This window comes from Macrobrachium rosenbergii, chromosome 3 (assembly GCF_040412425.1).
Source record: "Macrobrachium rosenbergii isolate ZJJX-2024 chromosome 3, ASM4041242v1, whole genome shotgun sequence".
Taxonomy (NCBI): domain Eukaryota; kingdom Metazoa; phylum Arthropoda; class Malacostraca; order Decapoda; family Palaemonidae; genus Macrobrachium; species Macrobrachium rosenbergii.
Window position 1 is genome coordinate 51,955,517 of NC_089743.1, and position 17,368 is coordinate 51,972,884.

Sequence of the window (17,368 nt, forward strand, 5' to 3'; positions counted from 1 at the left end):
TTTACCATACGCAGGACAACAGGGTGAATGGTTCAACAGTAGAGCAACGTTATCAAATTATATTTTTAAGTATTCGAGAGGACTGAACTAAAATCCACATAAATATCATAATATTACAAAGAACAGATACTTCAGATATCTTCTAAACTTAGGACTCTGGAAACTGGAAACAGTTTTACTGGAAAATTGCATGCATTTTTCACTCAGTAGTTTAGCACGTGCACTGACATTGACATTAACATAAAGAGCATAGGCGGAAATAACAACTCTTCGTGCGTACTTTCAGTAATAAATGATGTAATTAATTCCCACGCACTTTGCAGTTTTATGAACGTGTCCAAAATATGGGATGCTGCATGAAATTTCACAGGGTTACTGGAAAGCATTTGTCTGAAATAGCCCTTTGACCAGAGTTCATGTAACAAAGAAAAATAACAAAGGGCCAATCATATGTCAGTTTGTAGAGTTCTTACACAATATTATTTTCTAATGAGAACATCATATAGCCACGCTAACGCGCTATGATACTTAATTTTTAGACACTGGCCAAATATAAGTCTCTGCTTTAAGGCTCGCCATGTCAGTCTAAATTATCTTCATGTTGTCAGTTTTATCTTCTCATAAGGACACTAAATTCTTTTCCTTACAATTATCGCGTAGTTAGCTTTAACCAGACTGGGCTGCTACAGTGGCCACGTAAAGAGGGCCCAATTTAACCCTAACAACGCAAGGCATACAATACAGATGTTATAAGAAGCTGAAAAGACAATAATGTAATGCTATATATCATTTTGATGTAGAACAAAGGGACAACTACAGGGAATTAAGTAACTGCGCATGCGTGATTCTCATCTGCCTGTCGAGACTGAACTTAAAACTTTGGAGATGTTCAGAATTAAAGTCTAGATTTCATATATGTTCGGACATCCTCCGTAGGAGAATATTTAATGCGCTTCGTGTAATAAAATCAAATTATTATGTAAGAGAAAGTATAAATTTACGAAGAAATATTTGGATATGAAAATAAATTAACTTATAAGTGTCCATAATAACCTATAATCTATATTTCATTTATGTTCGGACATCCACCACAACAGTATATTTAATACGCTTTTTTTAATAAAATCGAATGATTATGTAGGAGACAGTATAAATTTAAGGAGAAATATGCGATTATGACAACAAATTGAACTGTAAGTGACCATAATAGCCAATATGAACGAAAACATAAGAAAAATCTTCGTGGCTGCGGCCTCTGTGAAGGTCCTCTCGCAAACATGGCGAGAGAAGAAAAGGAAGAAAATGGACGACAATCATGGCAGTATTGATATATGTAGAGGCCAAGAAATCGTCGTCCTAGTCGAGGAAGCCCAACGAGACCTGATATTAGTGACCTACAATCATGGCACTCAAGTTTTCCAGGGTGTTTTACTCGATTCTTCGAAAGGGTGAGGAGAAATACCTTTAAATATGTAAGGGGGATGCCTTCGATTCTGGCCATTTTGCCCTCTCAGTGTTGAAAGAGTTGCATGGCTGTTGCTTCTATTTTCTCACAAACCCCTTCTCTTTATGCTCTCTTCTATATATGAATTTCATTGTTGCACAGCCGTGCAGTGGATGGAAAATAAACCTTGGGTTTTTCTTCTTTGGATGTTAAAATTGTATATTCAGGTTGAGATGAGGAGGGAGTGGCCATGGCTGGCACTTTTTGGGCATTTTCCTGTGTTTGAGCAGCTGCACAAACTAAAAATGCTTGTTATTGCTTTTAAAACCCTATGTGTCGCTGGATCTTGCAATTTGAATATGAAAGTTGCTTGAAAATTTGTAATTATAGGGTCTTAATGCTTAATTTGGAAAAAACAGCAATTTCAGGTTGTTTTTATTGCTTATTTCCGGATTTCTGGGAATTATTAGGTTTTATGGTACTTATTACCTTTGTATAATTATAATATAAGCTAGATTTCATTTCTATAGAATTACTTGGGGAAAATTAGGCCTATGATAATGGGTGATGTGGCTTCAGGTTCAGGTAGGCTATGCAGGGCCTAGACCTTGGCATGCCGAGTTAATTGACTAGTGTAACCTGCTTGTAAAACATAATGGTTTACAATATTTTCACATGGTAAATTACATTTTACATAGGCCTAGTCTGTACTACAGTAGCTTTACGAGTAAAATGGAAGGAAAAGAATTAGGTGAATACATGGGTAAATCTCAGAAAATCAGTATGGTTAGTAGCCTACTTCACAGATTTTATTTCAAAATAGGCCTAGTTCAATACGATGATAATTCAACCATAAAGAAAAGTGGCCTTGTATTTGGCTGATTTCATATGTAAAATTTGTACTTCATCCTCTTTTAATAGCATGCATAGTGAAGAAGGCAATAAAAAGAATTACATACTTGAATTATTACTGTTGTATTGATACTATTTTGGCACCCTTGGCAATAGACTACTATAGGGCCAGGTTGTAATTAAGTCCAGGTTAGCCTAATGGGTTTTGTTATCTACCAAAACCAATGCTGATTCTGTGCCATTAATAATCTTAATCTAAATACTAGTAGAGTAGCTCCTCAACTTTGGCATTGTCCTTATGATATATAACAGGGATCTTATAGCATATTTTACACAAGAACATTTTCAAAATAACCCACAGCTGACAGTAATTACACATTTTTGAGCCATAACTAAACTTTATGCCTAACAATAAGTGTGCAGGATTTTTCCTGAAATGCATTACTCACTTGGGTTACTCATTTTAGATAAAGCTAACCTTCCACTTGCGCAGGCTTATATTGTAGAGAAGCCTGTAAAAGCTGTACAGTACATGAAAAAGAGTATGATGGTAAAAAATTATGATAATACAGTAGTGATGAAGTAGATATGTTGAAATGTTTATATGTGAAGATTTCATCCATAACAATGGTAATTTTATACTGTATTGTATTTTCAGTTTGATTTCCAATGTGCAACAGCCTAGTCTCTGCTTAGGATACCTGTATTTTAAATATCCTTTTGTTAATCACTTCCAAACTTTATTCCTCCATCAAGTTTTCATCTTCCATGACTTTTTTTTTCTCTCTCTCTCTCTCTCTCTCTCTTTTCATGTATGCACACAGATCTTCCTCTGTTCACTCTGTCACCTGTCTTAATTTCCCAAGAGTCCTACCATATGCCTTCCTTGGTTTACTAAGGGGTCTTCTAGACAATTTTTTTGAATCAGTATTTTTGAGCTAGTAATTTGCTACCAGTTTGTCTTCCCTCAAATAGTTATACTTTTTATGCATAAAGAATACCCTGATGATGTCTGACTTTTGTGAAAACATCTAGCATTTCCCACACTTGGACACCACTTTGATTTACCACCCACACAAACCCATTTCCTGCACCCCAATTCTATTTCCAATACTCACATCTTGCATTTTTCATGCCCACACAATATCTCCCCTCTCTCATTGCTTTTCTCGCCCATATCTTAAGTCTGCCATCCAGGGCTATTCCTTCTCCACTGTTATCTTTCTGTTATCCAAGAAAACTGTGTTTTCATTTCATTTTGCCTGCCACCTGCCTCTGTTTGTAGGAACAAATAGGTTAACGTAGGCACATCAGATGTATTTGATGTAAAAATTAAACAGAGTATAGTTTAATTTAAACTTGTTCCTTTTCAGGCAACTCCCGTGTGGTATATACCCCCCTGGGGGTGAGTTTCCTCCAAAACCACCACCTGACCTGAGTGTAACTGACAATGACGATAAACTTTATTCAGTTAAGCAAAGACACACTTATTTCCAGCAGGATGGAACACTACCAGAAGGAAATTCTAAAGATAAAAAGGGCGTACAACTTAGAAAGTCAATTTCACTCACACAGCGGTTCAAAAATTCACGAATGACAGTGCGACTAAGACCAAGACAAGTGTTGTGTTCAAAATGTCAGTCAATCTGTAATGAAAAATCTGAAAATGTTAGTGGAGCAAAAGGGCAAAGGGCAACTGAGCCCCCAACTGCTGCTAAAAATTCTAATGAAAATTCACGAGGGAACACCAGGAGCTCACGAGATAGGGGTAATCAGGAACAGCAAGAGTCGAATTCATCTCACAGTAGGAGGTCTGAAAGATCACCTCAAAAAAGTGTTATGCTAGTCCCGAAATTAGTTAAATTAAAACCTAGTGAAATTGAGGCAGCCACAAACAGAAGAAGTCCATCCACGCGAGGTACCCGCAGTGATTCAGATTCCTGTGATAATGAATCGAATATGGGTGTGATTTCAAACTCGGCATATTCCGTTTTAGAGAATAATAATTCAAGTGAGGGTAAGGTTCCAAAACTGAAACTTTCTACGAACATGTGTACAGCATCAGAATCTCAGGAAGGTAAGAAAAAAGGTCGTATTCCCAAAATGACCATATCGACCCTTGCCATATCACCACCAAGACACGAAGCTTCCAAAGACAGTGATAAGGTAAGTGATGCAAAAAGTTTAAGCATACCAAAAATGATATTATCGACAAGTGGAATAGTTTCAGAATATGTTAGTGATAAAAAAGATAAAGAGAATACTAAAATTAGGAAAGAAAGTGGTGACTCACGTACGGATGCCAAGGAATTAAGGTTAAGGTCTGGTAACATACACAAGCTGACGATAACAGCAGCTGGACAAGGTTACAGTGAGTCATTAAATGATCGCTTATCCCCTATCCCAAAATTAACAATATTACCTGTAGTGCAAAAGAAAGAAGTTCAGGAAGACAAAGAAACATCTGAAATTAAGCATAGCAAAGTGGTGAAGAGCCATTCTGAGGAAATTCCATCAGAGAAGATGAGTCTAAGGAAGAAACGTTCCCTTGGTTCAATGGAAGATTTGTGGGATGAAAGTGTATTTGATGAAACTGCTAAAAAACACCGAAGAGAGGATTCTGAAGAGGAGAAATCACAAGAGGCAGTGAAGCAGGGGTGTGAGGAAAAGGAATCTTTAGAAGGAGAAAAGCCAAAATCAACACCTGTACTAAAAATTTCGTTTGGTCCTGAAGGGAAGGGTACTGTATTAAAGATACCTTCAAAGAGTACCGTTGTTAGCTTGAGTACACCTGAGGTAGAGACAGAGGAAGAAATTTCAAAGAAATCAAAAGACATGAGTGCCAAAGCAGCAAGAAAAGCCCTTAAGAAAGCCAAAAAAGAAGCTCAGAGAAAGGCTATGATGGGGAATGCATCACCTGCGTCAGTCATGGGTGGAATGTCTCCAAGATTTGGAGGTATGTCTCCTCTGAGGCTAGGGGGTGTGTCTCCAGCAAGATTGGGTGGATTTTCTCCAGCCAGATTTGGGGGAACTTCTCCAGCAAGATTTGGGGGGATGTCTCCTGCTCGAGCAGCAGCTGTAGACCTATCAACACGTGATTTACCGACTAAAAAGCACAAACATAAAGTAAAGCACAAAAAGAAGCACAAAGATGAACGTCGCCATAAATCCCAAGAAGAAACTAAAGTCCAGGTTGATGTCAAGGGTGAAAATAAAGATTCGTCTTGTCCTCCAGATTCTACAGATGCAGATATTCCTGTTGAAAACATAACTCCAGATGATGCGTGGAATGCTTCAGAGGCCAGAGAGGGAGCTGTTGACTTGACAAATCCCAATCAGGCTAGACAGTTGCCAAATTCAAAAGTAGTTGCTCAGCCAAGTACAACCTTACAGCACTTTCGTCATAAACTTTCCATATCCATTAAGAGAGTAAGTAATGCTAGTTATGTTGCTTGTGACTCCAGCCATTCAGATGGGGAAAGAACTGTCACACCAACGAGCAATAGTGCTCAGGAAGATAAGGATAAGTCACCAGTATTGAAAAGTACAGCAGAAAATACTGTGCTTGAAAGAACTACAGATAATTTTGAAGCAAATGAATGTTCCAAAAATTCATTGCCAGATGCAAATGTATTTCAAGAATTGGAAGAGGAAAAGAAATATTTGTCTGTGATGGAATGCCCTGAAAATTATAGCAATGACAATTTTTCAGCTAATACATATAGGATGGAAACACCTGAGCCATCTCTTCCTGGAAGTGACTCACCAGGTAGTGATGACCCGTGTAATGGGGCCATTCCAGATTTTCCCAGTCGGGCTCCAAGCATTGAGGAGATGAGCCACACCAGTGCTTCCCTTCTCATGAAACTGAGCTGGCAAGAAGTGAATCATTGTAATGTGTCTGACGGAAGAATAATGAAGATTGGAGATGTTGTATGGGGCAAGATTCATGGCTTTCCTTGGTGGCCAGCTAAGGTATGTATCTTTTTTTAATTTTTAGCGCAAACAGGAAATCTGGTTAAAGTAAGGACCCAAAGTAACAGTGAATGAATGGCAATAATATGATATGAAGAACTGAACAGTTAAGTCAACCTATCACCTTTAATCTGAACCAGACCTGATGAAATTTGAGAATGCTTGGAGAGTTACTGTTAGGAAGTCTGTAAGGCAGTATGTCCAAATAAATATTAAAGAATAGAAGGTTCTAGGAGTACGGGATTTCAAGGGAAATAGTGAGCAGGATTTGTAAGGGATTTCTAGATGAAGGAAAGGTTCCAAAGGAAGGGATGTGACAAGTAATCAAACTTAGTGTAGTGTAAGGCAAAGTGATGTAACATGCTGCTAATGTATATACAAATGATTGTGCTTGGGACATGGAGAATGGCCAGCTATTGGGAAAAGAAGGGATTAAAGGGATGAACCTCTGGAGTCCTTGAAGGTTGGGGTACTCATTTGTGTCTAGGTAGTGCAGGGTAGTAATTTAATTCAGTTGTTTGTTGTTAAAAATTTAATTGGGAGGAATCTTACTTACTATTAAAGATAGCTTATATCTCTGTGCTGATTGGCAAGGAGGTATAAGCTATCTTGAATAGTAGGTAAGTATCCAAATAATAAATTTTATCATGAAAATTTTTATTATTTATGCCTTCACAGTTTGTCAGTATTGCACCTAGAGACCCCAAAATTATAATGGCAAAACTATTGTTCAAAGAGAATTGCAAATGTATCATGTTTTATTTTTTGAGCTGTATTCTTACAGTCTGTATTTGAATTACTTAAGGCTTTATCTGCTTGTATAGCAGCAAGTAAGTTTTTTTCTGGTGGATGTTTCAGGTCATTGCAATACGAATCTTGCGAGAAGTTAATGGAGAGACCAAGTGGCAGCAGGCGCATGTTAGTTGGTATGGTTCTTCCACTCAATCACTTATGCCTGCTGATACGTTGCAGCCTTTTCTTCAGATGTTTAAGGTTAGATATTAAAATACACTTTTTATACCTCAAATCTGTTTTTTTTTTTTTTTAGGTATGTGTATTTAACAGTTTTTACTTTAGTACAAAAACTCTTAATTGTGTATGTCTGCAGGAGTTAAAGAGTGATTGTTATCAAGTTTTGTAAGAAGTCAAGTTTCTTTTATGGATTTATCCAGTGGTATGTGTTGAAGCTATATATACCAAAGCACTTTGTAACAGTTATACTGCCCAAGTACTTTATTTTGCCATTGTTATGCTGTTGGGATTAATGCATGTATTTTGGAGAGTAGGTAGGGATTAATGAATGTATTTTTGGGCGTTAGGTAGATCATCTCATGTAAACTGAAGTATTTCGTTTTGATATCATCTTCAGTAATTATGGGTGAAGTGAGCAAGTAGGCCTATTGTGGGAGGTCCCAAATCATTTAATTTAGTCTTCAGACTACTTACATATATTTGATACTGTCTTTTTAAATTTCATTAGGTATGCATATATTCATAGGAAGCAGGTTATCCTTCTATGCCCCATCTTTTAGCATATACTCCCCACCCCTGTGCCTTAGCACTTTGTTGCAAGGGGGTTGCTTGGCGCAAGGGACAACTGAATGAAACTGAGTGACAGTGATTGGTTACTTTTTCTACCCTGTCAAGTGCAACCATACTACAAAGGCCAATTCAGTACCCTCAACTGAAGATTGGACCTCTGTTAATCCTCATTCTTCAGCTCTCTCTTTTTATTCTTGGAGTGATTTTTTGTTGGTGACCACAGCAAGGAAATCGGCCAAACTTGACCAAAGTTGGGTTTGGTGGAGTGTGGAGTTAGACAGCACACATCTTGCCACATAGAAGTTGATACTTTGCATGGTTGAGTGAGGGGGAAACTATAATTTCTTTCTCTTCAGTGCTGGTTTTGATCTTAACAAACCAGTGAACCCACAAAGTGGCCACCAGCTGTGACAAGACAACACTCATCCCTAGAGGATACCCCTGGCAAGGGAGAGGCTATCTTAGACAAAGTAACTAAAAACTGTAAACCCTTAACCTATAGGTTGCAAGCAACAGCTTGTGTTGTCCTGACTTTAAAATATTATCCACAAAGAATATGGGAGTTACTCATCAGTTCTTTGTTTCTACTGTCTTTTGTGAATTGAAATAATGCATACTTCATGGAAAACCACCAATAATAGATAACTAGGGCTATCATTTTTTTAAGAGGAAATCTGTGCTTTTCTGATTACTTACGCAGTCCGTGGGTCAATGATCCAAATTAATGGGGTAAGGGGAATGCAGTTTATTATAGACTAGCAGATTGCTTAATTGTTACGCACAAGTTTCCATGGTTTTCTCCCAGTAAAAGTTATTAACCATGATAAAATTAAAAGTAATAGTTATATTTTATGAGAGCATGAGAGTGAGCATTTATTATATTAGGGTTTCATAGAGACTTTTATAGTAATTTTTTCAAGCCTTTTCTTTAGAATTTGTCAAGCACATGGAAAATTATACATCATTAGGTGAGCTATCTAATATAATTCAAAACGTTTGTCTTGAAATCAAGCAGATGAACATGAGAATGTCTCAAAGTAAATTTTACTAAAATTAATAAATTTTTATCATGTGTTTTATATTCACATATTTTTTATTTTATTGCTAATATAATAATCTCAAATGTTTCTGAATTACGAGAAACACAAATTCAAGTCCAGTAATTAGGTTACATGCAAAATATTTCCTGTGCTCTAACACCTGTCAGAATGTTTCCACATACAGGTATCTGTTGTCATGACACAGTTGGCTACCACTTTTGACAAAAATTCCCAAGTAAAGTACTTTACCAGTATCTCTTTCTTACTGTGTAATAACAAAATATTCGTGAATCATTGGAAGTGCATACATTTTTGTATTTAGACTTCAATCACATCCACACACTTACCCTACCCTTACCAATCACACACACACACACACACACACACACTACCCTTACCTCCCTTCCAGCATGGTAGCAAAAATGTTTTAGCAATGCCAGCATCTTGGCAGATCACTTTCAACTTAATTATAGTTTTACAATGTGTTGCATATATTGTTATTTTTTTTTTTTTTTTTTTTTTTAATTATCAGAAACATTTAATCAGATTTTATGGTTTTAAACACATAAAAACAATCCAAATTAGACTTGACTTACACCAACCTTTCCAGATGTAAAAAATGTGTTATATATACCTGTATATAATGCAGAAATTAAAACAGTTGATGGCTAGAACAATTCAAAGCAATAAGGATTCTTTGAGCCTGTGAAAATCCCTTGTACAACTTCCTTGAAAAACAATCTCCCAAACCTCATAGCTGAATACTCAGAGTCAAGGAAGTATACAGCTTCTCCAAGAAATTGCCAAAAACATCACAGACCTTTTGAGGCACTGCCATAGAACAAGGTGAACAGATCTTTGAAGCAGAAACTTATGATATAAAAGAATAGAGATTATTTGAGGAGGAAACCCTACCTCTCCTCCCCTCCAATAAAAAGCAGGGTGTTTGTAAATAGTGAAAGTGAATCTGGTTTATCTGTAGTACTACAATCAAAATCCAGTTATAAAATATTAAAGAAACAATAATGCTAATGTATCCGTTTTGAATACATTTTAATGACATTACAACTTTAAATCAAAATTAACATGGAAAAGCAGATTATTATTATTATTATTATTATTATTATTCAGAATATGAACCCTATTCATATGGAACAAGCTCAAGGGGCCATTAACTTGAAATTCAAGCTTCCAAAGAATATGGTGTTCATTCGAAAGCAACAGAAGGCAATGAAAAATACAGGAGATTAGTTATTATAAAAACAGATAAAGTAACAAATTAATAAATAAATAAATAAAAATGTAAATTATTAGAATACAAGGAGCATTGTATTAGGGTAGTAATGCACTGAATCTTTGCTTGAACTTCTTAAGTTCCAATTGCACGACATCCTCAGGGAAGCTGTTCCACAGTCGAACGGTGTGAAGAATAAAGGACCTGTGGAACTGAAAAGTTTGACAGTTAGATACAATTAATGCACTTTGGTGCTGCTGTTCAGCGAATCTGGCTGCTCTCGGCGGCAGGAAAAGGGATCCGAGATCAATTGTGAATGTGAAAGATCTCTGTTAAAATACAACTTATAAAAAATTGACAAACGAGACCCTCCATCAATGGTCTAAATCATAACTGCTAACACTGTACTGTATTAGGAAACAAACCTACCACTACGAACCACTCTATCTAAAAGAAATCTCTGGCAGAAACAGACATTCTTATGGGAGAACAGTATTCTAGTAAAGGAAGGATAAATGACCTAAAACAGGTTGCATCGATTGTATAACTGTTGTAAATATATGAGGCCTTATGAACAATATCTAACTTTCATGTAGCATTTGCTGAACCTTTCATTAAATGTTTCTCTATCTAAAGTTAAGATGTGAGGCCAAAGTTACACCTAGAATATTCAAAGCTTCAGACTCATTCAGGAGAGTCCTATCCGCCTGGAGGGGAGGATGGGGTGGAAAATCTGTACGAGATTTGCTAATCAATAGTGTTTTCATATTACTGAGTTCAGCCTCATACCCCACTGGCTACACCATTCACTGATCCAGTCCATGTCCTGATTGAGGGTAAGGGCAGCTTCATTTCTCACGAGTGGATTACTACTGTATCAGTTAAAACTTACAACCACAGATGAAAGTAGACAGCAAATCTTATGATCTCAACACATTCTTTGAAATTTAGCAAAAGGCAGTCTGATGAAAGCAGTTGCACATTTCATCAGGGATAGAAGAACAGACAGCAGACATTTCCATCAATGGAAGCATGTGTCAATCATCTGATACATTATAAAGAAAATCACATATTTAGTTTCAATCTATTTTTAGAAAATTTATTCAAATTAAGAGCCAAAAAGTTGAACTGTAAGGAAACAAAATAAGCAAGAACTTCAAAAGTTCAGTGTATGAAATAAAACATATTAACAGCAATAAAACCAGTCGTACTTATGGAAAGCAGTTGTACTTTTGTGAAGTGGAGTAAGGAAGGGTAAGTCCTTGAGTATGAAGGAGTGCACTCACAATTAATGGTTTTCTGTAAAAAGGTTTCATTTATAAAAGTATATTTGTTTTGCTGCAACCCCATTATCTAAATTTCAGAATCACTACTTGAATGGGAAGTTCAGATGCTGAACATCCCTCAGATATGAGTGACATACCATAGGCACCAATGATAACTCAAAAATAACATGAATGTTGAATCAAGCTTAGTAGCACAGGGTTTGAATTAAGACAAAACCATCAGCTTTAACATCTAGGGCTTGTATCAGGAAATAGATCTCGCCAAGAGATTGAACAGCACTTATCATCACTAAGAAATGTGACAGCTGGTACCTCAGATGGCCTGTATTTCTTGTTAGTGCCAGAATGAGGTTTGAGGATGAATAGTGATGAAGCTACATCTTCCCTGCTCAGCAGGGAAGCAGTGGCTGTTGTCCAAGACTTTCTTAGCTCCTGTGACACTGTACAGTGGTCACCTTACTACATTTAGACAGCCACTCTTACTAGTTTCTAGGACGTACACTTCCTACGAGAAGACTTGCTTTGATCTGTCCAACAATATTGTTCACATGGTCAAATTTCACTACAAGGATGACGTAGTCACCCCAGGCAGTGCCAGGAGAGGTGTCTTTTTCCGAGGTGTGGGGCTGGATAAGCAAAATTTTTAGCTATTTGACTGAGATGTTGAAAGCCCTTTCATGTAATACTCTTACTGCACATAATTAAGGATGTAGTGTTTGCGCAGGTGTCTGATGTGAAATGACTCCAAGCATTAAGATTTTGTTGGCTCTAGATCTTCACAGTTCCTGGTCCTTTCCCAACAGCACTCTTCTTCATAGGGCCCTATTCAGTATAAACTTAGTCAGGGAGTGCTTTCTTCTTCAATGTCTTAAGATCTTGCTATTAGCATCATCTTTGGAGGTGTGGAAGTCACCTTTATAAAGTGTAGTTTAATATGGCAGAGGCTTGTCACCCTAATATCCTTACTCCATGCAATCCATAGGGTGGTATTAATCAAAAAATTTATTTCTTCTTCATTACCATACATATACTAACTACAGTACAGTACTTAGACTTTAACAGTTTATTGACTTCTAGAGAAGCTTATCAGTTGAAAGCCAAAGAAGTAATTTCATCCTCAGGTTAGCTTTGAGAAGCAATCATGTTTCCTGTATTTGGTTTGATTTAAATTTTTCATTTAGCGCCCAAGGTTATTTCTCCATTTTAGCCTCTTTTGTGACCTCTGCTACTGTCCACTTGCCATACATTTAAGTTTTTGGATTTGTTTTCCTCTCCGTTATATTGGATAAGGATTTAAGTTTTTGGATTTGTTTTCCTGTCAGTTATATTGGATAAGGATAGTCTCTTGATTGAGGAACAATTAAATCATACTTGTGGATATTCAGGCACTCGTTAAATGTCTGAGTGTTGTAGACTGGAATTACTGCATATGGCATCGTGAAAAAATTTACGATGCTGAAAATTAATGTCGATCTGATTACATGTACTATTTTTTGTCTGATTTGAAATTCCAAGTCAGATGTTCCAAAGGTCTTCAAGTCCCATTATAAAAATAACTTTTATTTCACAAATAGGAAAAGTACAATGTTACCATGTTTATACTTATCCATGTCACTAATAAAATAGTGGTATATTTTCATTATATGTAAAATTGCACTTTGCATTAGTTGTTGATACTGTAATTGGTTATGTTTAAATTTCCACATTATTGTAAAATAATATATTTCAGGTTCGATATAATAAAAGAAAGCGGGGACCTTATCGAGAGGCTATCAAACAGGCGACGTGTGAGGCTGAACAGACATCAGTTGATCCTTTAATGTCCCTTCATATTGACCATCATCAGGGACACCTTCCTTTACAACACCAGTCTCAGGTCCAGCTCAGAACAAGTACTCAAGTGTTGAACCAGAAGTACTTAAAACCTTTGCAGTTAAACCAACAGTATTTAGGTAATCCACCTCAACAAATTTCACCTCCAGTACAGCCCCATTCAGCACCAGTAAGTCAGCAACCTCATCAGCTACAGCACCAACAGCCGCAGATGCAGCCGCAACAACAGCAACAGCAGCAGCAGCAACAGAAGACCCCAGAAAATCTACCTGTCCTTAGCGCCTCCCCACGTGAAGTAGATGTTGTTAGCTGAGACATAAATATTGAAAAAATGAGGCTCGATTTTGCCTCAGTTTTGGTTATTGAAGCTGGACTTTAGCTTTAAAGATTAGAGTTTCTTATAATATATATAGAGAAAATTTTATCAGGGTATTATGTTTAATGCATTGTTCCTTACAATGGTATATATTTGTTCTGGTGCTTGTGAAGAGAGAAATAGTAGTGTACTTTACAGTTAAAACTGGGTTCAATTCCACATAGCTAATGTATTTTCATTTCCTTCATTGTTTTCCATTACACATTTTAAAAATTAGGTATATCCAAAAACTATCCCTCAAAAGGAGGAATTATTGTTTTTTTTTTCTTGTTGAAATATTTTATCTTTTATTTTGCTACCTTTTTATTCTGTAAATTGTACTTATGTACAGGATACAGTAGATAAATATTTTATGAGGGTGCAAACACTCTCTAATGGGGCATATCATCTCGAGTTATGCTTCTTGTATTAAAGTGTAAATATTTTTTCATATTAAACTTAAGTATGGAAAAGAATTTGTATAATGGCTTTCATGCATATATATTTAATTTTCTTTTTCAGATTTTATCAGCTTTAATTGACAGAAGTGAATAAGTTTGCATAGTTTGCCCTTGCATTGTATACAGTGATAACATTTCAGGAAGCAATAGTTTTCCATTGTTGAGGATGAAGGTTTGGTCATCTTGTTAACGGAGTCACTTTTTATTTATTTTTTTTAAGACCTTTTTTCCTTGTCCAGTCGGTATATTACTTCAGAGAGAATTACCATTGTTATTTCATAAAGCATTGCCATATATTTCTTCTCTATAGTTATGTTAGACTACAGGTACTTTCACTTTAGACAGTTCTAATGTTGTGCCATCCATAAAATACAGTGCAGTTGTTTTGTACATGAGATAGAGGAAAAAATACCTGTGTTAATGAGTGAGAAGTGATATTTTCTTATGACAGCATTACCATCCTGCACTAACAAGCCATTACTATTTATCTGTACCATAATCCTCTTTTTGATTGTCCTCGGGGTACTCACAAATAACATTCACATGAAAATTAGTCTTTAATATCAACTATTATTAGGTGACTTTTAACAAGAATAACAGATGTGTTTTTCACTGTGTGGATCCAGCTAGTCTAGTTCACCGATAAAAAGGTACCTCAAAATCTTTTTGACTTTCTTGGTGTTGCACCCCTTTTCTCTCAACCAGTATTGTTTTCCCACTTAGTGTTGTCAAGACATCACAAATAACTTAGCCTAATATGCAGAATTTGGAACAGTGATATGTGGCCTGTTCTCTGATTTTTTCAGTAGTTGTTTTTTTTTTTTTTTTTTTTTTTTTTTTTTTTTCGTTTATTGTTCTTACTGCTAATATGAACTAGGTCTTTTTACTATTCAGAAAATGATTCTTGAAAGGAATTGTTTGTTTAAAGTTTCTAATCATATTCACTTCATTTCCTTACAGTAGGGAAAGTTTTGGAAAAATAAACTATAAATACAAAGTGATAATGAAAATTTCATCTTCAGCTCCAAAATTTTTTATAGTAGAGTGCTATGTACTGTAACTGAATATTGTGAACAAGCCTGCATTCCAGTGTCATTTCAAATGGTGGTAAAAGCTTCAGTCAAGATTGAAAGAGCTTTGAATCTTGGATTTTGCAACTTGGTTGCCTTACTGTTGCGTCTCAAAGCATGTGTCAGGTTTTTCATAAGTACCTCAAATTGCAGTTACCTTATTTCTGTCTGTTGGGCATGCTAATCTGCAATAATTGCAGATAAAATATTGCATTGTCTCAGACAATGAGGAGTCAAGTTTCTAGTTGTAACAAATTACATCAAGAGACATGTTAATGTTGATTTGCAGTTAATAATTTTTCCATTACACCGTAGTTGTTTGTGGTATTTTCAATTCAGACATACACACACCAACCTGTGTGGATCCATTTTGTGAGTAATTCTGACATAGTAATAATAGACAACACTTTATCACAAGATCTAAAATGCATAAGTTGATACCACAACTTATATCCTGTAGATGTGGGCAGCCCAAGTTGTCTGCATGTATAGGCATCACAATGATAAAAGTGTAGCAGATGTTTTCTTAGTAAGCCTTATTTTGATATTTTAAGTTATAACGATGGTGAATGTGCATGTGATGGAAATAATGAACTATCCTTTAAGTGTATCATATTTAAGTCAAAATTGTGAATGATTTGAAATTACAAAAGTGGATAAGTGAGTCAAGATCATGAAGAAACATCCTGTAAGAAGGCAGTTGTAGAAGATCAAGATTGAAACATCATGTTCAATTTTCAGTGTATTGATGGCAGAGCAAAAGCAGAAGTTTATTTGAAGATATAAAGGAATAAAACTGAAAGCAATGGTTTCAAAATATTTGGAGGCTGCTAGTGGGATAATAAGGCAGGTAATTTATACTTTGGTTTAGAAAATAGGCTCTATGGAACAATCCAGAGCGTGTAAACTCAGTCCTAGATATAATCCTGGTAAAAGACTTTGGAATTACTGTAAGTTATCAGTGCTTATTTAAAGGCAAAAGACAGTTGATTCACTGTTGCGCAATGTCAAAACACACACAATCAGCACCCAGTCGTCCTCTCCAACAATACAAGACATAGGGTAGTACTTTACAGAAGTATTGCCAAGCAAATATCATACAAGCACATATGAAGAGAAAGGAAAATTTTTGTCTGCATTTTGATTTTTTATTAACAAAATTGAGGATGAAGATTCTTTTGAAGGAGTGAGCATAAAAAGTGAAACTTGCTAAAAACTTTTAACTGGAGATTGGAGAACTTCATGAATAAGTTCTCCAGTGCTAAATCGACTGAGGTGGAAGTTGCAGAGAAAATAATTGAAACCATGGACCTATTAGTCAGACTCAAAAGGTCCATGGCCAGAAAGATGGCTGTTCATGAACTGAGTTTGGTTGTGGATTTGAGTAATGTACAGTAAATGGGTACTAATACTAATTTTTGAAAGTCCAAAGCTTGGTTAAAACACTAGGGCCAACCATCAGGAGATTAATGAAGAGAAAGAGAATGCTAACGTTAGTATATATCTCAATGACTTTGTTAGAAGTTGAGACCAAGCATTATTTTTTATGTTGTCCTTAAGAAGAAATGTAATTGTTCTATAGTATGGCAGTCAGTTACTGGTATTTTTTTATAGGCTATGATGAACAGTAAAGAGGAATGAAACTGGATGTCTAAAATTTTGGCAATAGAGAGGGTGGGAACAGTTAGTATTAGTATGTTTGTGGTTTTTACCAAGCCTTTGGGGACTATGAATGTACAAAGAAAGGGGAAATTATAAGTCTCAAGAAAAGCCCATATACTATAAGTAATTCCTATGGTGTGATATCACACTATGTTCTGCTACTTCCATACACCAGTAATGTGTAGGTTAATATGAAAAGGAATTATAAGGACTGAAGAGGATTAATAACAATAATACTGTATTGATAATACAGTAACAGAGGGAGATTAATAAATGAAGACATCACACAAGAGGTGAATAGTAGACCTAGTTAAAAGTATTTTTTAACTGATCTAGAAAGTGTGATTAAAAAAATATATATGAGTGCATATCAGAAAACATTAAAAATTATCATAATATTTACTTCAGAAGTGTACTTGGGTATCTGATGACTTGACGAAAATGTAAGCATAACACATATCTTGTTTTAACCCTTAGATATTGTACTGAGTTGAAATAAGAAATTAGCAAAGTAGACAAATGGTTAAGTATTGTGTTGTGATGCAATGTGTTTATACTCAGGAGGTTTGTTGTAGTTGAGTTTTCTTTTAGAAACTTTTAATTTATGCAGTAGG

General features: G+C 35.8%; 1 protein-coding gene across 1 annotated transcript; it reads left to right on the forward strand.

The window, feature by feature from the left end:
• The first annotated feature begins 1,254 nt into the window (after window positions 1-1,254).
• On the forward strand, window positions 1,255-15,703 carry LOC136855642 (enolase-phosphatase E1-like). Its single transcript, XM_067132834.1, has 4 exons — window positions 1,255-1,448; window positions 3,670-6,271; window positions 7,130-7,264; window positions 13,103-15,703. Exons 1-4 carry the CDS (start codon window positions 1,303-1,305, stop codon window positions 13,517-13,519), a joined length of 3,300 nt encoding a protein of 1,099 aa, XP_066988935.1. The 5' UTR covers window positions 1,255-1,302; the 3' UTR covers window positions 13,520-15,703.
• Window positions 15,704-17,368: the final 1,665 nt, after the last annotated feature.

Bases quoted from the DNA above. Each gene is read 5' to 3' on its own strand.
- LOC136855642 (XM_067132834.1), top strand. From the start codon at position 1,303: ATGGACGACAATCATGGCAGTATTGATATATGTAGAGGCCAAGAAATC. The intron at 1,449-3,669 runs GTGAGGAGAAAT...GTTCCTTTTCAG, and splicing joins TTACTCGATTCTTCGAAAGG to GCAACTCCCGTGTGGTATAT. The intron at 7,265-13,102 runs GTTAGATATTAA...AATATATTTCAG, and splicing joins CTTTTCTTCAGATGTTTAAG to GTTCGATATAATAAAAGAAA.